We start from the raw sequence: 24434 nt of genomic DNA, 5'->3' as shown, positions 1-24434 counted from the left end.
GTATTTTATGAAGTTAAGCGAGAGAAACAGCTTTTTAAAGACTAAAAATCAATTTAAAGTCAATCCAATCTCCGATAACTTTGAATCAATAATTGATCTTGCACTTCAGGAGGCTCCATATGAAGGTCTAGAGCCCTTATGCAAATAAAAACTAATCTGAAAGGGTCCATTTAAAGTAGAATAACCAATCAAGTCACATCTGGGGTTGAGCCCAACATGTTTCACCGTTTTAATAAACCTTGGGTCAGTTAGAACCATTGTCTTTTATAAAGAGGTTGTCACCTGTAGAGACCAATAATCACCTAAAACACCCAGTAGGATTTTCCAGATAAGAGCAGTGGTTCTCTAAATAGGTGATGATATTCAGCAGTTGAATTGAACTACAACCTGATAATTGTTTGTAAAAGATACCTGTGTTATTTTGCCTTTATTTCTAACTAAATTAAGAATTTTAAATTATTACCCTCATCACACATAAAGCTATTATCTTCACTGCTTCTGCTTATCATGAAGATCCTATCCTCTAAAATTTCACAAGAAATCTTTGTTTTCAGGAGACAATTTTCTTCATTTTTCCAAGAACTTCCTGGTCCAGAACTAAAGGCAGTCCGTCCTGTGGAACCAGCTCGCTGCCATTATTCAAAATGTACATTCCCTTTTTAATCCAAAACTTAAAACTCAGGTTTGTTTTAAAGACCATCTGTTTAACAATGGTTAATAGTAATCGTTTTTGTTTACATATCTTAACCTTTCTTAAATATACGGTTAATTCTTGTTTGTGTTCTTGTGTTTGTTTTGTATAGCACCTTTAAATGTATTCTTGATTGAAAGCTGCTATATAAATAGAGCTGAGCTGATGTCAGTTTCTCATCACGCACCAAATGTTAAGCAGATTTCCCTAAACAGCAAGTCCTGTCACCCTTAAAGTATGTGAATTGCTTCTCTTTAGTTTTTGTGGGTTGTTTCTGCTGTGCCCCTGTTTTGTATAGTGTGTGTTTGTATTGGGAACAAATTGTTCTACAGCGTCAGGATGGGGGGCGTTACTTTTCCCATTATATCACAGGTTTCCCCATGAAAACTGTCTAGGCTTTCTGTGTTCTTTGACAAACTGACTTATATGGCTTGCTTTTTGACAATGGGACTGCAGGGGCTTTTTGCTGATATTTAGGGTCGACAGAGGCATCTTTAATTGTTACATTATTCACAGGTAACTAGACCAGAGGTTCCCAACCTTATAGCTTGTGACCACCAAAATAACAGTGCCAAAGACTGGCGACCTTCTAAAAATACCGATTTTTTTTAACTCTATGTATTTACTAAATGTGGACTGAAATTGCTATTAAATTATCTTATGTAAAAAAATGACTTTTTAATTTCATCATATATTATTTAATGAGACATTTCAAAGTAAATTTATTTTTTTTATTTATTTAATTGTGTCCTTTTTGGCCCTCTATACATCTGTACAGCAGCCACATCATGATTTTGAAAATCATCTCGCGACCACCCGGGGGTCCCAACACCCCCTGCTCTAGACCCTCTGAATTTCACCCTGGAGCTGATCATAGTCTGAGTCCAAACCTTTCAGGCTATGTTTCAATACATTCAAATTGGGTTTTCTGTGGTGTTCCACATTTTTCTGGTTTTATTTTGCATTTCATAGCCTTTGAGATTATTTTAGTTCAGAAACCTGTATATTTCTGCACTTCCATGTTTTCCTTTCTCCGATCCACTTTTTAAATCAAGTCTTCTGAACAATATCTGGAACATCCCAGGCCACTGATTTCAAAGGACTGCAGTGTAACCAGCCTTTCTCCTGTTTTACAGCAGTTTGTTCATTGAATCAGAGACCTCACAGATGAAAACTCACACAGCTATTAGTCTAAATATGCCCCCCTTTAAATCAGCGATTCAACAGCAAAGAATCAGCAGCATGCATGTCATGTCTGCTGATTTTACACTATCCTACTAGTAAATGATTAGCCATGTGGAAATATAATTTTTACCAAAACAGCCAATGATCTGGTTACTAAAGTTGGATTGCTATTGCTATTTTAAACACAGCTGTATGTTGTCTCACAGCTGAGGTAGAGATAGGGGATGCCAAGTCAGATGTTTGAGAAAGTGGTGCTGTTTTCGCACTTCCCTGAGACAGACGGTAGATATGAAAAAGTGTCTCAGAAACTGGGTTTTATTATTAGCTGAAAAAATGTAAATATTCTATAGTATTGCACTGCTTGAATTTCATCTGTAGTAACATTTCTTAAAAGACTTAGAATCATTTTCATCCAGGTGAGTGTGACAATTCTGCTCCTAATGAGGTTACGTTTTGAGTTCACCTTGGTTTAAAAGTTATCACCTGATAATAGTAATAGTGTATATAATATTGATACTTTGTAAGAAAACTACTATTATTCAGTTTCATAATAACAGTGCCACTGAAATGTCAAATCACAGCAAAAACAAAAAACAAAAAAAAAGTTTAAAAAAAAGCAATTTATTAAATCAAGCAGTTTTCACGTTTTCAGAATGGAATGATATGAAAGATCTTAAGTTGAATTTTTATCTCCTTTGGAGATTTAAAAAAAGGCAAAACGAATAAAAGCAGACATTAAAAATAACTCAAAATGAGTTGAAAGTGCTCAGTCCCCGCCCAGCTTTGTTGTGGGAGAACGGGAGAGAAGGCCTGGCTCAGACAGCTCCAGGTCTGGACAGATGCCAACTGCAGACCAGGTATACATTTCCTCACCAAATGTTCATTGGCAAGACACAAGGAGGACACTGCTCTAGAAAAAATACCAATGTGTCAACGTTTTACAGTAGAAACTAAAGAACGTTATCAGCAGCATGCTAACCCTCTCATTACTCTACTAAACTACGTGTGCTGCTCCTTGCCGTTGCTGTGAGTGAAGCGAAGCCGAAGTCAAGGAGAGCTGGGCAGAGTGGTCAGCACAGGCAGTCTTTGAAGATCACAGCTGACTTGTGGAGTGGTTCAAGCTGTCGATTTGCTATAGCTTGATGGTGCCAGTGGGCAAACTACTGTTACACAGTCTATAGTAGCGAAGGTCGTTCACCAGTCTCTGCACGCTTTGAGTGAATGACGGCAGGTCCTGGAATTAAGGTGGGAAACAATAAGTTAATTTATAGATAGAGTCATGTTGAAGTGTTATGGATAATGCTTCTGTGATACAAAGCACATTTATTAAATCAAGTGTTATGTGCTTTACCTTTGAAAAGTGCAATGCAATATTCAACATATCCTTGTGTAAACAAAGAATGAAAAACAATGGCTTTATGTAAATTAGTGATTTCAATAAGAATTCCTGCTGACTGTGAATAACACAGGAGGAGCTACAGACTCAAGTGTGAAAATGTCATCCCCTGAGGTGACAAAATGCTATTTAATTAGTGCCTTATTTACTTTGGCTTTATGCAAAGAAAAGCAGCAAAGTTATATAGGTTCAGTTCTCACCTGTACTGCGTTTTAATAACTGACCTTGCTAAACTAAAGCAAGAACAGCAGAAACAAGATAGAAATCCTAGAAAATGTTTTCTCACCATATGCATTTCATGAATTATTTTCCTGTACAAAATTAAAAAAGGTATCCATCGGATGGATGGAGCTAAATTCAGAGCAATATGTTAAACAAGTGATTTTATCTTACACAGAAAGTGTAAAAACAATGTGGGGAAAAAAAACCAACCCAAAAAAAACATCACAGTTACTTGATGGGTCTGGGAAAAAACCTTACCTGCTCTAGCTTGAAGTTGCACGCGAGAACGTCCCGCTGACTGGTGTCCACACCTTGACAGCCGTTCAGGAACTCTAGCATAAAAACCGAGTAGAAGGCATCGAAGTCAACAGACGCCATGTTGTAAATGGCAAGGGTTATTTCCTCCTGAAGGAGGTCGTGACTTTTGTGCAGAAGGACCTGCAGGAGCACGTTGATGAAGTGGAAGAGCATCGAGGTTCGGAAAAGCTTCTGAAGAATTAGATTAAAAGAAAAACAAAATACAGTTGGAGGATGAGTTATAACGGACTGCAGCTCACACTGTGTGCATATTATTCCAGTTTTACTTATTTTAGTCAGATTCTAAATGTGCTGAGGCACATTCTTTCTTGTATTACTTAAAAATGCAAAACTTGCTAACCCTTTAATATTTATTGTAGTTGATTGAGAACAGAGGAACAGAGAGAGGGATGAAGGAAAGGAATAATTAAACTCTGAGATCTAATAGCATAGTCAACTCTAAATATTATTCACTCTTACACCCATAATCACTCAAAAGTTGTTTCACCCCTCAAAAAATGTATTAGTTAAAACCTCTAAAATTAAAAGATATTGGAAGAAAAGCTAAACGTACTCTGTGATACAACTTGTGCTTGCTGTTTAGTGACTCCAGATAGGACAGATTCTGCTTGAAGATGTGGAGATCAGTTTGCAGGAAGGACTGCCCAAATGCCTGAAAAAGATATTACAACAGGAAATGAAGCTGAGCGAGTGCAAAACGCAAATAACTAAAATGGCATCTATTCTTTTAATCGTTATATTGATAAATATACATGTGAATAAACACACCTGCATGGCTGCTGTGAACTGGGCCTCGTTCTCTATGGTGTCGTCAACGCCTCCTCTTTGGACACTCATTAAGACCGAGGTTTTGAAGAAGTACCTCCAGTTATGGTGAAGTATTTGGTATAGCAACTCGAACATTTCTGTCTTGACATCCGGTGAGGACCGCTGTTCAAGAGAAATCATTCATGAAATCTGATTATTATACATTTACTTTCATGTCTAGTAAACAACTTTGTACATTCGTCAGGATTTCAAAGAAAATCGACTACGGTATTGTTGCATTACTTGGTGTAATACAATGTGGCATTTTTTTCTCTTACATTCTGAGTAATTTCAACTAACCAATTGCTTCAGGCTTTCAACCCTGCAACTCTCATTTTGAACCGTTGTTGTTGATATTTTAGGCGTTTTCTTAAAACCGCCTTCTTAAATCCCTTTAATATGTGGATATTTGCAGCATAACACATGGGTAACATAAAACCCAGCAGAGGGAGTCATTTGCAGCCCTAAGAACAACACAACAAAATGCTGCATGCTCAGTCGTACAGTTAACAGTTGTGAACTGCAATAGCAAACAGGTTGTAGCACATAGAATTGATGGATTGATTGATGGATAACAAAAACGCTGAATAATTGAATAATAGATAATTGGAATAAACAAGTTTATTATTTTGATCAATATTTTACAAATTTGATAGGATTAGTTCTAGTCACTTTTGTAGCCAAATCTGATAGAAACAGTAGGCTACCGTCACTAGCAACTTTATTAGATACACCTGTTCAACTGCTTGTTAACAAAAGAAGAGTTAGCCAATCACATGACAGCAAGTTTAAACTGAGCATCAAATGGGAAAGAAGGGGATGTAAGTAATTCTGGAGCTGTCTGATGGAAAATCATTTCTCAAGATTACAGTGAATGATCCCAAAAAGAGAAAATATCTGGCATGCATGAACAGAAACTGCCTCTTAGATATCAGAAGTAAGAGGAGAATGGGTGAGATGGTCTGAGATGACAGAAAGAAAACAGTTGCCAACTACACCTTACAACCAAGGTGTGCATAACATCATCTCTGGACTCACAACAAATCGAAACATCAAGCAGATAGGTTATGAAAAAGAATTAAGGCAGTTCTAAAGGCAAAATGGGTCCAACCCAGTATTAGCAAGGTGTAGCTAATAAAGAGGCCACTGGGTGTATAATAAAAAATATATTTTACTAATTATTTTACTATTTTAGCTGCTCAAGCTTTATTCTAGTAAAAAGTTATAAAACAATTGAAAAGAAGCAGAATTCAGCCTCATTAAGTGTCGTGTTTGCCATTATTAAGCCTCCTCTAAAACAAGGTAAAAGTGACGCCCTCTTGTGGTCCTAGTCTTAATTTCGGTCTTAACTCTGCAATATCATGGCTTCACTTTTGGTCGCTAATCATTTAGCCTAGATAAAAGTTTGCTAGTTAACAGTAATGCAGTGTGAATGCATGCAAGCTGTGTGTCTGTGTCATGGCAACCAAACACATGATGTGACTGTTAACACCCTTCCTGCAACGTAAAATGAAACATAACTGTCCAACACTGTTCTATGCAACAAAAAGGAAGAGTAAAAATCAAGAAGGACGTTTTTCAACTATCCTGCATAAACACTAACTGACCTCAGCAACAACTGGGTAGACCTGCTCCATGCACAGTGAGAGGGTGCTGGGCAGGAAGGGCTTGAAAGCTTGACCAGGTTCTTGCACCACCACCTGCAGAATTTTCAGGAACTTCTGCACCACCCTGCATCCGGCGCTGCCTTCTTGTAAAATACTGGCAGCCAGCTGCTCCCTGAAACATCACACATTACGCAAAATTTCCTATCAGGACAGGATTGCAGTAACACTCGCTGGCAAAACTGACAAGTGTTCAGAATAGGAAGTAATGTAAAGTTTAATTTTTACCTCGTGAACAGGCTGAGGAAAGTGTGAATGATCTGCCCCGTGAAAGCAACACCCATTTGGACTCGCAGTGCTTGGAACAGTGTCAAGAAGAAGGCCAGCATCTCATCTGTCACATCTGCAGCAAAAAAGCAATGATCCATATATCACATAGGGTGAGTATGCAGGGGAATTAAAATCCTTGTCAGGCAGATTTTAGAGGTGTTCCTGCTGAAATACATCAGATTCAAATGACTAGGGTAGCATTTAATTTGCAGCTCTATAAACTGAGGTTTTAAATAGTAAACAAAATAACCTCTACTGTGGCCACATTTATAGCTTGAACTGTAAAGACTAGCTAAACTCCAAATCAATTTTTCTTTGCAGATAAACTGTATAAATTGGACCTTAATGGTGCTATCTTTATGTTGCTGTGCAAATTTGTTTCATTCTGCAATAGTTGTCCTAAAATTGTCTTAGTACTGCCCTCTTTGGGTTGAATGGTATGGAATGCCAAAGTGCTCAAAGTTAAATAAATAAATGAAACATTATAAAATAAGTATCTACATCAATAGATAATAAACATATAATGTGAAATAGTGAAATAATTGAATGCATATTAAATTCTCAGCTCATTATAATAAAATATATTTCATTTTCCGCTCAGACACACGGCCCCGTAGCAAATCGCGAGTTGGAATTGCGAGCATTGAATGAAAGCGTTTTTCAGGTTGGCATTTTATTTCCTATTAGCTACCATAGCATTTTAATTGATGTGTTCCGAAGATTTAGACCCATCAGATTCCATAGTAATTTTCCATAGAAAGTTTTAGTGTTAATGTTTTGTAAACTGATGAGGCTCAGGCCCACTGGGCTCTATAAAGCCTCCCACAACCTCCGGTGACGAAGGGGGTGAAAATCCTCCACCTCAAAAAATGGATCACTCCTCATGTTTCAAAATGTAAAATTAAGCTAGCTGTTGCTTTCAATCATCCTGACCACACCCCCGCTTAACCCCCTCCACTCATCCCCACACTTGGCCGTGCCCCTCAGTGTCTCCTGTCACCGCCCACCTTGGTGGATTTTGTCAAAACATGTCTCGGGGCGAGGTTATGCATTCACACCGGGTTTAGTTCTACTTTAAATGAAACTGTTTAACCAACACACCTGGCTGCTGAATAAAAACAGGGAACAGGTTGAGAGTCACTTGGACAGACTCCTGAAGACTCTGGTAACAGATCTGACGTGATTTGGTGGATTCACTCGAGATGCTGTCGACTGTATCCCTGAGCACAGACAGAGTCTGTTGTATCACTGCTTTCACTGGAGAGGAGACAAATGTTGGGAGAAAACAGCAAAAAGATGGTTATTATTGATGATAAAAGCAGGTATCTTATCTAACAAAAGCAACAGAACGTTAAACCGACCGTTATCCAAGCCCGGCTGCCGTGGACTGATGTTCACTGTTCCTCTTAAAGTACGATATTCCCGAGTGAGAGCAGCCACTAGGCTGGCATGACTGCTGGAGCGCGTTTGCCATTGCTGCTCATTCTCGGATAAATTTGGCCATGGAAGCAACAGCATGTTGGACAAAACTCTGCACACAAGAATGTGAGCCTAGACAAAACATAAATAGACAAATTGATTATTTCAGTTACTGAGAAGATTTCTAAATGTTTTACCTTTAAAAGCCCAGAAAAAAAAAAAAGCAAAAACAATTATGATCTGGAGCCGAATGAGATGGTCAATTTTAAAATGAAGCAGAAATTTTCTAAACAACTGCTATAAATAAAAATGAACAGCAAAACCTAAACATGAAAGTAAAGATGTGTCATCAGTAAATTACATTAAAATTACATAAACGCTCTATAAAGCTAACTAACTTTACCTCTTGGGGAAGTCTGTGGGTCTGATTCTCTGTAGTAATCCGGTTGAAGATGTTCTGGACAGCTGGCAAAGTGACCAAAAACACGGGCCTCACTGTAGCAGTGATGGAAACCAGCAGATGGCTTGCTGAGAGAAGCAGCTTTTCAGGTACCTAAAGTATAAAAAATTATTCAATATCATGAAAGTTAGAAAAGGAGAAAACCAGCTTCTTTTGAAAACAAAAGCTCCCAGGAATCAAGATACCCCAGAGGTTTTTCATAGGAAGTAAGATTATTTCTTTTAAACTGAGGTTGGAGATTAGACCTGCTGATGTGAGTTGCTCTTCCAGCTTCTCAGGCAGCAGTCTAAAAAGCTGGATGTCAAACATCGCTAAGTTTGACAATTTCACACATTCACCCGCAGCTGTGACTGGTTTCACATGTGCCCTGGAACATGATCTCTGCAATGCTGTTATTATCCACTGGGATTGCTTTAAGTCTGGAAATATGCTCTTCCACTTCCACTCGTGATCAATAGAGTTACGAATGGCCAACTTTAGGTTATAAGGTTGCCAAAAACAACAACTGAACCTGATCTACAACCTTAAGTTTACAAAACGAATGAGCTAAAGGGGAGAATAAACATGAGATAAGAAGAGAGAAGGTGAATAAAAGACCCAAGAGAGAATTTCTTCAGTGAATGTAAAAAGCTCAATTTGCAGTTTTTACATATTACTTTATCGCATATTTTCATTGCAACATGAAACTGTAACTGCTTTTCTAAACAGGTGTCAGTCATCTTCAGTTATGCATAAAAAAGAAAAGAGATTATCATTTAACTTATAAAATATATATTTTTCAAATAGATCCAGAATCTTTAGGGCCGACGATGCACATTTTCAATTAAAATTATCTTTTGACTATAATCATGAATAATTAAAAACGTACATTAAGTTACTAGTACCTGGCTGGCCAGCTGAATGTGTTTCAGTGATAACTAAACTCACCAGTTTCCTCTTTCCTCTTCTTTGCTAGCTAAATGTTCACCGCCAGTTAGCTTGCCGATTAAACATCTTTTTATATAACTGGACATTTGAAAACATTTTTTTTGTCACCATTTGGTGTGCACTCTAGGTCAGCTGGCTAAAAGAAGGTTCCTACACTTTTCCCTCGGTTTCAGAACAGTCTGGCCGCTTCTATATTCTGCAGAGGTTTAAAGCTACTAAACTTGGCAAGTATTTATTCTATATTTTTGCTTGAGTCTATTAATCAACATAACTATAAATTATATTTTACTATATATAATAACTATACAAATAGAGGCAATACTATAATTAAAAACAAAAAACGCTTTAATTTCAGAAAGTGACTGCATCATATACATGTTCCATCCAGCAGAGGAGCCACATAACTGCCCAAAGTTTAAGGTTATCACAAGACAAAAGCCAACAATCAAATGTCTGAAATGTGAATAAAACCCACATTATAGGTCCTTTTTGTTGAATAATGAGCAGTCAATTGTTGCAAGGAAAAATGCGAGAAATATTCTAACAAATTATTTTACCCCAGTAAAACTCATCTTTTTAAAACTAGAAAGACAATTCTAAAACTTGTATTTAAATTTTTATACCCAATTAAACATTTGTAAAACCTGGAGAAACATTTAGGGCATCCTGACATAGCACTGATAAAGAAATATCTTTACACACTTATAAATCGGAAAGCACGATTAATGCCACGGCTGTCAACAGCATAGAAATACAAAGAAAGCAAGATTCAATTCGAGCCAAGTACCTTAGTTGTGATGAGTGGGCTACCAGCATTTACTGCAGAAGTGATGAGGTTGATGAACTGGCTCTGGTTTTGACTGTGGACTTCACTGTAGAACTGAGCTAGCCAGTGGGAATAGGCTTGCAAAGCAGCAAGAGCCTGCGCATGTCTGTAAATACACAATCCAAATAAAACATGACTCACTTTTGGAAGGGTCACCAATAGGGTCTGTCATAATTGACCAACAGTAAATCTTATTGTTTGATCATTAAAGGGGACATATCATGCATAATGCATTTTGTTAGCCCTTAAATACATTTTATTGTGTACTTGGAGTCTATAGGAGTGCAGAAAAGTTGGATTTAGTCCCTCCAGGTGCTGCGTAGATATCTTTAAATTAGATAGACCACAAAGCAATGATATATCCCCTTTAAGACAAGATAAAGCACGTGAAGTATGAGTGTGCTAAAGTCTAGGATTGAATGGGCTACTACATAAGGAACATTCAAGACATTTTAAAACTCAGAACCTGAAATATGATTGCATTATGTAGGAACAGGAACCAACTACTCTGCAAGTTGCCGGGGTGGCTTTTCAGCATTTTTATATTCACAGTTTGCAACATTTCAATTTAAACCAGCATCTGTAACTATTTGCAGTCAGCTTCTCGCTGGTTGGAAACGCTGTGTTTTGTAACCCAGCAGCCCAGGACACGTGATACTCACACGTCAGTGAGGTCAGGCTTGAGAACAGAAGGCACAGCTGTCTCCAGGTCATAAAGGCCGGTCTGAGAGCCATAACAAGTTAATTCAACCAACCTAAAGAGGATACAAATGGGCCATTATATGCCACATGTTTCATAAAACCACCAAAAACATTTTTAAAAGAACACACAAGCAGTCGCCTCTGTTGGCACAACTGTACCGTGACTTTGGTACATAAAGTAAAAAATGGAAGTTTTATTCGCAATAATAGCACTCTGAGCCCCCCGCCTTAAAAAGATGTAACAAAGCACGGACCTCTCCACCACAGCCAGAGCATCACTGAAACGTGCAGCAAAAACCTCTCCAATAAAGTGCTCAGCTAGGCGTCCTACTGCCTGTAGCATTGAGCTGAGGTCCCTGAGAGAACAGTGGAGTCGGCGACAGTCATTCTCCGCTGTTATGTTCAGTCTTCGACCTAAAAGAAAAAAAATACACACCACATTTATTAAGTAATCGCTCTCAAGTTCAATCACTAAACATCAGAAAAGCTTCAACCTTTACATACTTGAGCCAGTGGAGACGATAAACTGCCGCAGACCCAGGTATACATCCAAATTTTCTTGTAGGACTGGAAACTTGAAACACAGAGAAAATATGAAAATATCAAATTACCAGTCATGCCAGAAGAATTCTGGTTCTTTTAAATAAAATTTAGGGTCTCAACATCTTAGGGTAGATATGCATTGAAACCAGCACTTAACAGATAAGGGCATTTTACAATTGTGAGAAAAGAGCACAGAATAAAGACTCAACAAGTGATTACAAAATGAAGTGTCTCTCAACAGGAAGTGGGTTAAAAAAGGAAGCATTTTACAGTAAACAATTCAAATTCAGTGTCTTAAGCCAAGTAAATAAACAATGATGATTGAGCAGCCGCACCACAGAACATGCAGCTTTTAAATATGGATTATATGCATACATAATAGCAAGGGACTGCTAAATGCAGCATTTGGTAGGATACATTTCATGTATTAAGCATCCATGCTGTGAATATCTATAATAGATTTGTTTCCTGGACTCCAGCTTCCCTTAAAGACCACAGCAGGAGTATTGTTTTTAGCCGCCAGGATGCTAGACTTAAAAGGAGAGTAGTAGGAAAATCGTGTAATGGTAAAATTAAGAAAAGTCTCTGGAAGAAAAATGTATTATAATTGAAATTGTTATTTCAATGTTCAAATAAATGCATTCCTAAAACAATGCAGAACATAGTTCTTGATATATTAGCAATAGCGTATTAGCAAAATGAAACAAAACATGATAAGAAAAATGGTTCAAAGAAAATCTGAAATAAAACTGACAGTCTAACTCACACTACTGCAGATTCACACATTCTAACATCAAGTTGATTTATAGTTACAGAGCCCACACAATGTGCATTTGCATAAAGTATCAAAGATATCAAAGTTGTTCGCCACAGGACGAAGCAAATGGTCAGCATATTAATATCGTGTTCTTTTCATATTATTCAGTTTAAGCAAATTCTCTAAGAGTCACTTACAAATGATAATGTGCCTACTGGTAAAACTTAAAATTGCCTTCAAAAAAAGAAAAAAAACAAAAGCTGAATTTGAAATCCAAAGGTTATGATTTCCATCAAAAGTTTGCTTTCTTTTTGTATATTGATGTGAATGAAAGACGAACCCTTGCTTTAGATATGTATTAAATTGCAACGTGCATCTGAACACTTTGGTCCTAACTGTATTACTACATCCCTTGGTTTGGGAGAAAAAAAAAAAACAATACATCCTTTATGAGGAGAAATCCAATTAAAAAAAATTGTTTAAATAATGTAAACCCTAGACTGAAAATCAAAAATACAAAGAAGGAACATTAGAAGCATAGTGGGTAATCCTCTCAGAACAATTGTATCCTGTTTTTTCCTACATCATTATCCATTTCCTCTTGGTCATTACTTCTTTCAGCAAATAGCCGAACGTACACAGGACAAAATGTTCCAGCTGCAGAAGCAATGCACCATTCTTACAGTGGTTTTTAAGAGTACAAATCAACAGTATGCATGCCTAAGGTATACTGAACATTATCATTTCGGAGAATCTCCAAAGTTCCTCAACTTATGCAGGTTCACACATGATTAAAAATGCAGATACTCAAGAGAAAAAGCACGGTTTTCCTTTCAAAGTAAAAGCCTGTAAAAAAAAGCAGCACATTTGATTTTAGGAGCAGAATTAAGATATATTTAGGTGTAATTTAGGACTTTCTATTGACCGTCCCCATAAGACTAAAGATCTTTATTCAAATATAAATACAATGCACAACTCTGAACTGACCCACTGCATTATTAAAGAACATGAATTAATCAAGTGGGTTAGCACAAATGCTGACATGGAGTGAGTCGTTTTCGGCTTCAAGATGTTATTAAACATTATTAATAGTGGATTCCTATATCTTAGGAACCTAGGTGCTGAAAGTAATTTAGTTAAATGGGATGCTAAAGTGATAACATGAAATCTAAACCCTGTATAAAGTCCAACTGCTATCTTACCAGGGTAGAAAATGCATGGGATGGGAGCAGTTCCATCACCTTGGCAACCACCTCCAGACTCTGACGCAGGTACCTTTGCCACTCCGTCTGTTGCTATAGTGATGGAATGAAGAAAACCATTCAAGCTTTGAACTAAGGGAGAAATATACTTTTATAACATGTCAAGGAGTTCAAAGATTACCAAGCTAATACTATAGTAATAATATAGTTATTCATTCTAAAGTATCTGTTTGTACAGAATGACAATTTATTTATATTTGTTAAATCTTCTTACATCATCATCCAGAGTCTCATCATCAAGCTCCTCCAACTGAGCCTGGTTGCATCTGAACTGAATGCGATCGAGAACTTCCCTTAGCAGAAGAACTAAGGCATCTTTGTACCTGTCAGATTCCACATGAATGTACTTAATCACAAGCAATTAATAGTATTAAAAAGACATGAAAAGATCTGTACACATGGTTGACTCCAGTGTACTGTAAGCAGTTAATCACACTTACCTATTAAGTACACTTTCTCTGTCAGCAAGTCTGCTTTTTATTTTGGTTGTCAGAAAATCCAAAAACACACTCCAAATGTCCAGACAAACAAAGTATCCCTCTTGCGTATGCTGTCAATTTAAGGAGAAGCAGGCCTGTATAAACTCTGCACCAATTAATAAAACATGTAAATTACTGCTAAAACCATCATTACCTGGTTGAAGGTGTACTTGAAAAGCAGACCAAGAAACTCTACAATTGGAAACTGGGGACTTGACTCAATCCTTCTCAGGTGAACACTCACAAACAGGCGCAGAAAATCTGTAAACTTTTCCAAGTAACTGCAAGATTAGAGAGACATCATTAACACAAGACGAAGTCAATACATGAACAGTGCTTCGCAGAAGTAGTCATACCACTTGACGATATTTTGTCAAATCACACCCCTTAATCTTTTAAGTTACCATTTTGTGATAGGCAACACAGTGATAAAAATCTCCACAACTTTATCCCTGGCCTATCTGCTGTGCTCCTCCGAGGCCTTCGGAGAACAGCTGCTTCTATACGGAGATTAAATTACACACAGTTAAACTCTATTTACTAATTTGGTAACGTCTGGACGCAATAGGTTGCACTGAATTTGATCTAAGGCAGCTGAAGAGATGTTCAGAATACTGAGAACCATGCTTCATTTTTCTTCCACTTGTTCGCTACTTTCTGCTGGTCTATCACATAAATCCCATTATAGTACAATGATGTTTGTGATGGTAATATTACAAAATGCTAAAAATATAAAGGGGTATGAATGTGCTTGCAAGGCACTTTAGTTTGTGGTTATAAGTTGCTTCACAGTATCATCTAGTTTATGCTAATATAAAGCAATACATTACTGAGAAACCATGTTAAAACCCATATAAATCGGTTTAATAAACAATGCTGAAGAAAAACAAAGATTGTTGATATAAGAGACAGCCAAGTAGGACTACTGAAAGACTGCAGGTAATTACAAGCATATGAAGGTTGCTGATCACATGTTTATTGGTTATTTGACTCAATGTTTGTTTTTACATTGAACGTATGCATCTCAAATAAAAGGGATTAGGCAACATTAACATTAAATAATGAAATAAAACCAAAATGATCATATTAAAACATACTATGTCCCCAAATTATTCCCCCCAAACTCAGACAAGAAAAAACAAAATGGTGTAAATTAATTGTAATGTTAACGAAGGAAACAGGGCTGTAAAGAATCCACATAGAAAATGACAAGGATAAAGAAAGAAGGGTTTTCATAGATGGACTACCAAGAAATAGGAGTGAAACATAGTCTTCCAAGTTGGTTTTAGAGTAAAACTAAATATAACCAACTTATCAGTAAAAACACACTAATCTTTTCACGCTTTATGCAAAGACATAAAATGCTTCTGGACTGAGCCATACCTCTCATCGAGCTCCTGTAAGCGGCTCTTGACCGTATGAGCGTTGTTCTCTCGTGTCAGCCTTTGCAGAAGAAAGAACGTCTGCTGGAACATTCGCAGCAGGTACTCCTCAAAGTCCATTGGCACGCAGTTCTTTGACACTAGTTCATTGACACAGGTCATGGCAAACACGCCAAGCCGAGCGCGATCCGCCTTGTTAACCTCACTCTGCTGCCCGTTTTGACCTTCTCCATTTGATGTTGGCACTGCCCCAGGGTTGAGCTGCCCATTAGAAGTGGAGGAGATGAGAGGTCCCGTCTTGGCCTTTGTCCATAGATCACAACCAAAACGTGCGAAGTGGAAAATGGATGCCAGCAGCGTGGGTGTAATACTTGTGGACAGTGGGATCCAGCTGAACAGGTGAGCCAAGCACTCCAAAACAAGACAACAGAGCTGATGACTCTCATTGTCCAATGCAGCCATAGGCTGACAAAGCAGCTTTGAGTATTGGCTGCCCTGAAACAAACTGCCCAGCAGTTCCACTGATACATTAAAGAAACAAAAATTGGTTAATGTTAACTTACAAACTGCTTGATGGAAGACATGTTACAGCTCAGGTTAAAAGACAAGCAAAAAAAAAAAAAAAAAAAAAAATACACTCATAATTGGTGCTAGGCTTTTATATAAAACTAACAAAAAAGGACAATTCACTTACCACCTTCCCTTGAAGTGGGCGATGGAGGTGGCGTAGAAGCAATGATGCTGTGTTTGTCCCAGTAAGTCTCCAAGATACCTGTTGAAATCAAGCAGGTCTTTCTTCCAATATAAGGTTTTATCAAACATTTATCTGAAAGTACCAGTTGTGCTTTAATATTTGACCAATATTATCTTTGGGCTATTTAGAGTGCCTCACACAAGTACTCATGAAACTTTAACCTGGTCACATTTTGTCACATCACAAACTTACAGTGGGCTTTTCTGGGATTTTATGTCACACATCAACAGAAAAATATTTGTCAGTGTGCCCCAGGGCAGCCGTGGCTACAATGTAGTTTACCACTGTCAATGTGTGTATGACTGTTTCTAATGTAAAGCGCGTTGGGGTCCCTAGGGACTTGATAAAGCGCCTTACAAGTTCAGGCCACAGGTGCTCTTCATATTTTTGGTAAATGAACATTAATTTGCAATTCCTACCACAGATTCTCAGATGGTTTCAGATCTAGACTTTCACAGGGCCATTCCAACATCCCCATGTTTTGATCTTGACAAATCATTTCAACTCTAGCTCTATATTTTGGGTTGATGTCCTGTTAAAACGTGAATCTCTACGCTACAGTCTCTGCAGCATCTAATAAGTTTCCTTCACACTTTTCCTGTATTTACCTCCATCCAACTCCATATCTCTGTCTCCTACATGGTTTGTGGCAAACACAGTGTACGGTTTTCTTCTTGCTACTCTTACCAAAAAAGCCCTGACTTGTGAAGTGCATGACAAGTGAGGACAGATTCCCCCACCTGAGCTGTGGATCTCTGCAGCTCCTCCAGAGACACCATGGGTCTCTTGGCTGCTTCTCTGATTAAAGCTCTCATTGCTCAGCCTGTCAGTTTAGGCAGACAGTTGTGTCATGGTAGGTGTGCAGTTGTTCCATACTATACAGGTCCTTCTCAAAATATTAGCATATTGTGATAAAGTTCATTATTTTCCATAATGTCATGATGAAAATTTAACATTCATATATTTTAGATTCATTGCACACTAACTGAAATATTTCTGGTATTTTATTGTCTTAATACGGATGATTTTGGCATACAGCTCATGAAAACTCAAAATTCCTATCTCACAAAATTAGCATATTTCATCCGACCAATAAAAGAAAAGTGCTTTTAATACAAAAAACGTCAACCTTCAAATAATCATGTACAGTTATGCACTCAATACTTGGTCGGGAATCCTTTGGCAGAAATGACTGCTTCAATGCGGCGTGGCATGGAGGCAATCAGTCTGTGGCACTGCTGAGGTCTTATGGAGGCCCAGGATGCTTCGATAGCGGCCTTTAGCTCATCCAGAGTGTTGGGTCTTGAGTCTCTCAACGTTCTCTTCACAATATCCCACAGATTCTCTATGGGGTTCAGGTCAGGAGAGTTGGCAGGCCAATTGAGCACAGTGATACCATGGTCAGTAAACCATTTACCAGTGGTTTTGGCACTGTGAGCAGGTGCCAGGTCGTGCTGAAAAATGAAATCTTCATCTCCATAAAGCTTTTCAGCAGATGGAAGCATGAAGTGCTCCAAAATCTCCTGATAGCTAGCTGCATTGACCCTGCCCTTGATAAAACACAGTGGACCAACACCAGCAGCTGACACGGCACCCCAGACCATCACTGACTGTGGGTACTTGACACTGGACTTCTGGCATTTCCTTCTCCCCAGTCTTCCTCCAGATTCTGGCACCTTGATTTCTGAATGACATGCAGAATTTGCTTTCATCCGAAAAAAGTACTTTGGACCACTGAGCAACAGTCCAGTGCTGCTTCTCTGTAGCCCAGGTCTGGGGAATGCGGCACCTGTAGCCCATTTCCTGCACACACCTGTGCACGGTGGCTCTGGATGTTTCTACTCCAGACTCAGTCCACTGCTTCCGCAGGTCCCCCAAGGTCTGGAATCGGCCCTTCTCCACAATCTTCCTCAGGGTCCGGTCACCTCTTCTCGTTGTGCAGCGTTTTCTGCCACACTTTTTCCTTCCCACAGACTTCCCACTGAGGTGCCTTGATACAGCACTCTGGGAACAGCCTGTTCGTTCAGAAATTTCTTTCTGTGTCTTACCCTCTTGCTTGAGGGTGTCAATAGTGACCTTCTGGACAGCAGTCAGGTCGGCAGTCTTACCCATGATTGGGGTTTTGAGTGATGAACCAGGCTGGGAGTTTTAAAGGCCTCAGGAATCTTTTGCAGGTGTTCAGAGTTAACTCGTTGATTCAGATGATTAGGTTCATAGCTCGTTTAGAGACCCTTTTAATGATATGCTAATTTTGTGAGATAGGAATTTTGGGTTTTCATGAGCTGTATGCCAAAATCATCCGTATTAAGACAATAAAAGACCTGAAATATTTCAGTTAGTGTGCAATGAATCTAAAATATATGAATGTTACATTTTCATCATGACATTATGGAAAATAATGAACTTTATCACAATATGCTAATATTTTGAGAAGGACCAGTATTTTCAGATGATTGACTGGAGATATTGTTTTATAACCTAATCTGCTTTAAAAATCTCCACAACTTTATTTTCATTTGACCGAGCAGACTTATGGTCTATCACAAAAGAAAAAACACTGACGTTTGTGGTTGCAATGTGAAACAGAAGGCCAGTCAGTCATTTTCTACCACTTATTCCATAGTGGGTCACGGGGAAGCTGGTGCCTATCTCCAGCAGTCTATGGGTGAGAGGCGGGGTTCACCCTGGACAGGTTGCCAGTCCATCACAGGGCAACACACAAACAACCATGCACTCATTCATACACCTAATGGCAATTTAGAGAAATTAATTAACCTGACAGGCATGTCTTTCGACTGTGGGAGGAAGCCGGAGTACCCGGTAAGAACCCACGCATGCACGGGGAGAACATGCAAACTCCATGCAGAAAGACCCCCGGCTGGGAATCGAACCCAGGATCTTCTTGCTGCAAGGCAACAGTGCTACCAACTGCGCCACCGTGCAGCCCACAGTTAGAAGGTATGAATACTTTTTACAAGGCACTCTAACATTACCTTTTATAGTGAAACAGGCCTCAGTTTATCAAAGAAACATCAAAGAATAATTCTGTGGTTCTTCAGGCCTAATAAGTGCCCGGTCCGTTCACAGCAGCAGCAGCAGCACAAAGTCTCAAACGTAGTTCTTACCGGTCAGCAGTCCAAGCACTGTTGGTACCTGCTCAAGCAGCAGTTTACGCAACTCGTCCTTCCTGGCAACGCTGAGGTCTTCTCGAGGACAAGCGAGTTCCTCTGAGGTGGTTTTCAACATCACCAAACCCAATGGAGCAAGAGCTGGGGTCTGGATCAGCTGGAAGAGTTGAAAGAGATTACCAAATTCTGCTCACCAACTTAAGCGTTTATCACACTTGAACTGTACTTGAAATGTGTTTGGATGGGGTTTCGAAGTAGGTACAACATCTACTACACGTGACTCAGTATTTTAATAGTTTGTTTTTTTTTATCATTTTTTGCTTTGTGCATGCTCAAGTTGGATCCCAAACCACATTCCAATCCCTTTTCTAGCTTTGCGGGTGCATTTCCAACAGAACACCTTCTGTTATGGCTTCAAAAACAGTTCCTAAAGGATACAGCAAACATTTCTGATTCATGCTATTTGCATTACAATAACATTTGTTGAAGCATTAGAATAAAAAAAAGTAATAAAGAACAAAACAAAGTAAAATAAAGTGTTTTTTTAAATACAGGAGCAATCAGAGAAAAAAAAACATGACACTCTGAGCCGATTTTACAAATGCAACTGATAAACATTTCAGCTTTGTGTAACTGTTTATATTACCTGAGACAACATGTTTATTAAAAGAAAAGCTGTGGTTTTGCAGGGATTGTCACTGGACAGCTTGCATCCTTTAAGGGCCATTCAACACACGGTTGCTGACTCTTAAACCTTGCATTAGCAGAACAGCCATTGGCCAGGGCTCACCTGAAGGGTGCTTGTGAAGAAATCGTGGTAGAACATGGGCCAGTCTTGACGACCAATGTCCACAATGACTTTGCAGAGTTTGTTACGGATAAAATACGGCACAGACTTATGCTGAGCAAGTAGGAGTTTGGGAAGACAGCTGCGAATCTCCATCTTGTCTTGTGAAGCTAATCCAATCCACATTTTATTCACCAGATTCTGAAAAACAGATGGCAACATTTTTACAAAAACTATTGGAAATCTGTGCAAGAAGCTGAAGCTTCAAGTTGTCAAGTGGATGCAAAGAAACCTAAAGGATTAAAAGAGATCTGGTACAGAAAGGCTGGTCAAAATCCTTTCAGAGATATGTACAAACCGTTTCTACTTTTTTCTGAAAACCATATCCTTTCCAAAACATTAAAAAGGCAAGTAGACTCTTAATAATCCACCACATGCAGGACTTACTTCAAACACTGTGAGACTGTACATCATCACATACTCATTCCGAGTATTGGAGAGGAAAAACAAGCAGTGGCGCCATGCTCCGGTCTGCTGTGCAAAGTTATTCAGCACCTCTTCTGCAGAAAAAGAAGGAAGTAAACGTGAGATCTTAGAGAGGTACATGACTTTGTAGTGCTTTACTGATAGACAAACTGAAAGTAACATGTTGCAACACAGGAAGCGTAAAATAATGTCACGTAAAAACACACAGCAAACAGATTACTCAAAAAGTGGTATTTCCGAATCATATGGAGTTCATTTTCTGTATACAGCACATTGTATTTGGGGTTGCAGACTTTTTAATGATAGATTCATGCTGTAGGGAAGAGCATCAGCAATGGCTCTTTGAAGAAACCTGCATAATATGAGCTACAACAACATTTAATTTCCCTTTGGGGTGACTAAAGTATTTTTGAATTTGAATTTTGAATCACTTAGTAAAACCTGATCCATTTGACATTTATATAAACCGAGGATGCATGTTTTTAAATAAAGCAATAAAATGACATTTTCAACAGTATTTTTTATATATTTTTTTCCTCAAAAGGGATTTTGGCTTCCTTCAACGACAATGATGGAGTTGGCGACAGGAAATGAGTAGGAGGGACCTATAGGCACTAACGGTTCTGATGGCCTACATTTGAACTAGAAGCGACTGACGTTTTAACGTTACTGACGATCTAAACGGGATATACCCTATATACTGGCTTCTTTTATAAAGGCATGTTACTGACTTCATTTTATACACCTCAACTAAGCAAACGCATGACTCTTGATGACATTATGATAAAGCTTTATGGAGATACTAAACATCTTAATACAGTCAATTATTCATTTATTAAATTATTATCATAGTGGGTACAAGACTAGCATTAAGATTCATCAGATTAAACACTCAAACTTAACAGCGTTTTCAGTTTCTAAAACTAAACATTTTGGTGTCTCTACTATGTCATGTAAAAGCCTTCCAGTCAGTCCAAAACACAAACTCGCAAAATCCCGAGTTTTAACTGTAACTAAACGATTAAGACCTTGTGTGACAGTAAGATGAAAGGCGGTTTTATGCGCTGTCCATCGATCTCCAATTTGAGATACAGAGAACTTTATGATATAATTCATTGGTTGGTTTTAAGTTTCACATGCTTAAATCCATGGGACAAGAAGAGTATGAAACTGTTTATATCAAAATCCAGCCGTTTTTGGTTTTATTTGCCTATTTTATAATATAAATACAAATGTTTCCAATTGGGAACAAAGAACAGACCTGAACCATGGTGGGCAATTAGCTAAATTAAAAGGTGGATGAAAGAATAGATGATGGTTGGACAAACTGATGCATGGAGGAATAATTGGGTGCAAATAGTGTGGTAAAAACAAACACTGACCTAAAATTAAAACGTACCCATTAAGTAATACACCAATGCAGCACATAAAGTTACATTTAGTGTCGAAGTTGGGCTGCTAAACAGTACACAATTCAGATCAATTATATTTTAAAATGTCAACAATGGGTTGGCCTCTAATGCATAGTTTATTGGAAAATATGTCATAAGAATTTGGACTTTTCAAGAGAACAATAAATATCAATTAAAGATGTTTGAAAACTTCAATAATTGACGGTGTCAGAATTTTTATTTTTCCCATTTTCTCCAATGTTTGTTCCATCAGTGCATCAATAAATTCAAAAATATGATTGAATCAGTTACTGTGTGCAGTTTAGTGATATAAATTACACTTCTTTATGTAAGTGGTGTTCTTTAGAAGTATATTCAAAAATGTTTTTGTCTTTTTAACAGTAGTATTTGTGTTTGTGGGTCAATGAATGCTTTGACAGGCACAGCAACACAGTTACCTAAAAAAAAAAAAAGACTGCAAAGAAGTTAGTCTTTTATCATCACTTTTATCGGTATTGCAATAAATCCCATGAAATATCATGATAAAATTGTTATTCCATACTGCCCACCCCTAATGTCAACACAGCATTTGTTGATCAAACCAATAGTGAAAAAATTTTAACAGCAAAAATAACAATCCCAACAATAACAACAGTTTTGGGGGGTTTGAAAAACATCAATTGGTTATTTTTACAGGATTCAATATTCTTAGCACAACACTGATATGATAATTGCCTATCCCTAATAGGAACCCTTTTACTAGACCATGCCCTAATCACTACTTTGTAGATATATTTGTTTATAAATTTGAACTTACCTATTTCCCGTTTCCTCTCATTCGTTGTGCAGCTATGAAAGAACTCTGTCATCAGGTTCTCCAAGGCACGAAGCGATGATTCATCCAAAGCCTGAGTGAAAAGCAAACCGTACATTCAGGCCATAGGGTAGGAATCTGATTAGATTAAGAATAAAGGTATGGTAATATTAAAAATCAAATCTGCCTGCATGCCCAAACCCAGATAAAGCTTCTTCATGGAAGAGTTTTTATGTCCAACAAAACTCCTCAGAGAAAAATGATCAAGATGCTCAACAATACTGAGCATGGCCATTTTGTCTGTTTCTTATTAGGTCATTTGGAGAAGACTCAAATAAAGCGCATATGGCTTAATGTAGCTCAGAGGAGTCATTTAGTAAGCTGGAAACCTCACTTCCTTGCATGTCCAGACTTGCAAACGCAATTGTCTGTCGACTTTATCAGTTTTCATGAATCGTGCGAGGATCCCCCCCCCCTTCCCCTTCCCCCAACAGTCTTGTTTTTCCAAAATGTAATTCTGCGATCATGCTTTTTTGAAAAGAAGCTGGGCCCTGTCTTGCAAAACCGAGGAGCCTTTAAAGAGCAATCACCGTGGCAGGCAGGTTTGAATTCCTCAAATAAGCCACAACTTGCCGAGGCTAATCAGTAGTCAGAGCAAATATTTTGCTAGATGGGCGTCTTTCACCGTGAAATGGCACGAAGAGCTGTCAGATTTCACGGAAACGCCTGGCCTCAAACCGTTAGATGGCACAACAACAACCGGAGAATTTTGGGACATTCAATCAAGCTGTACGAAAATTATTGACCTACCTAAAGAGTGGTTTCGTTTCAGAGCGAAGACAACAAACAAGACAAAAACAGACAAACAACACGTACAGATCTGTGCTTACCATGTTAGGCTGCCTCAGATGCGTCCTTCAGTTTATTCAGTCGCCGATCAATTGACCGTAATAGGCCAACATTAGTACGTTGCTAGTAAATTCTAGGCTAACAGGCTAAGGTGTTGCTTGCTAACGTAACCGCACACCGTATTAATCATGGTGTACAACTGCTGAATTGGTGCTCTGCACACAGCAAGACCAATATAGTTGGCTTTTATTTAAAATACCTACAGTACGAAAATATATTTACCTCGCAGTAATAAAACCTTACGAGTTAAACAGGCTGGACGTTGAAACGTCTATCTCAAAACTAAAAGTTAGCTGCATTGTCGTATGTCGCCATTTACGGTTAGATTGACATTATCAACTAGCATTTGTCGAAAATAGAGCAAGCGTTGCCTCTTCTGATTCCACTGAAGTTACAAAACATTAATCAGCATTCAAAATCTGCCATTTCGTCGCCTGATCACCCAGTTGCTACCGCTGCATCGGATGCGGCTAAAGCTAGCTTTTCTAGAAGGCTGAAGGCATCATTTTCGTTAGCTTAAATGTCAACCGCAAACATTCTTCCGTGGCCGCTGCTCACGACCGATGATCTTTACGGTTTATAATTTCGGCTCAAACTTATATTCATATCTGGAATTTGTCTTAAAGTTCTGCAATAATAACCCAAATAATTCTACACACGCCTGTTCCTGTTATTTCCCGTTTCAAAGCTTAGGGCGGCTAGCTTGAGGTCAGGGTCTGCTTCACAACTTCCTCTTTTGACATAACCAACCTACTTAGCTTGCGTCAAGCCAAAAACGGCTCGAAAAACACAATATCCGGTTTTATCTTTAAAACCGTAGTGTATAAACACTAAATGTCACGAGTGCAAAGTTAA

At 38.4% G+C, this 24434-nt stretch overlaps 1 protein-coding gene across 1 annotated transcript; it reads right to left on the bottom strand.

Moving 5' to 3' along the window:
• Positions 1–2446: 2446 nt before the first annotated feature.
• Positions 2447–24339, bottom strand: LOC124863536 (exportin-6-like). The gene is made up of 24 exons (XM_047357949.1): positions 23561–24339; positions 22674–22764; positions 20427–20539; positions 19983–20180; positions 19190–19349; positions 16005–16082; positions 15312–15831; positions 14083–14209; positions 13890–13999; positions 13664–13772; positions 13390–13482; positions 11392–11461; positions 11142–11301; positions 10848–10940; positions 10147–10291; positions 8376–8525; positions 7915–8104; positions 7655–7810; positions 6512–6626; positions 6227–6398; positions 4581–4742; positions 4366–4464; positions 3753–3983; positions 2447–3110 (listed from the first exon to the last, which is right to left on the bottom strand). The coding sequence occupies exons 1-24, from the start codon at positions 23561–23563 to the stop codon at positions 3009–3011; spliced, it is 3447 nt and encodes a 1148-aa protein (XP_047213905.1). The 5' UTR covers positions 23564–24339; the 3' UTR covers positions 2447–3008.
• Between the last annotated feature and the right edge of the window lie 95 nt (positions 24340–24434).

The sequence above is a fragment of the Girardinichthys multiradiatus genome, chromosome X, assembly GCF_021462225.1.
Source record: "Girardinichthys multiradiatus isolate DD_20200921_A chromosome X, DD_fGirMul_XY1, whole genome shotgun sequence".
Classification (NCBI taxonomy): domain Eukaryota; kingdom Metazoa; phylum Chordata; class Actinopteri; order Cyprinodontiformes; family Goodeidae; genus Girardinichthys; species Girardinichthys multiradiatus.
The sequence above is the reverse complement of the archived record's forward strand: the minus strand, read 5'-3'. Positions and strand labels throughout refer to the sequence as shown.

Bases quoted from the DNA above. Each gene is read 5' to 3' on its own strand.
- LOC124863536 (XM_047357949.1), bottom strand. The intron at 16,083-19,189 runs GTAAGAACTACG...TGATTTCAACAG, and splicing joins AGTGCTTGGACTGCTGACCG to GTATCTTGGAGACTTACTGG. The intron at 6,627-7,654 runs GTGTGTTGGTTA...TTTTTGCTGCAG, and splicing joins TGTTTTTATTCAGCAGCCAG to ATGTGACAGATGAGATGCTG.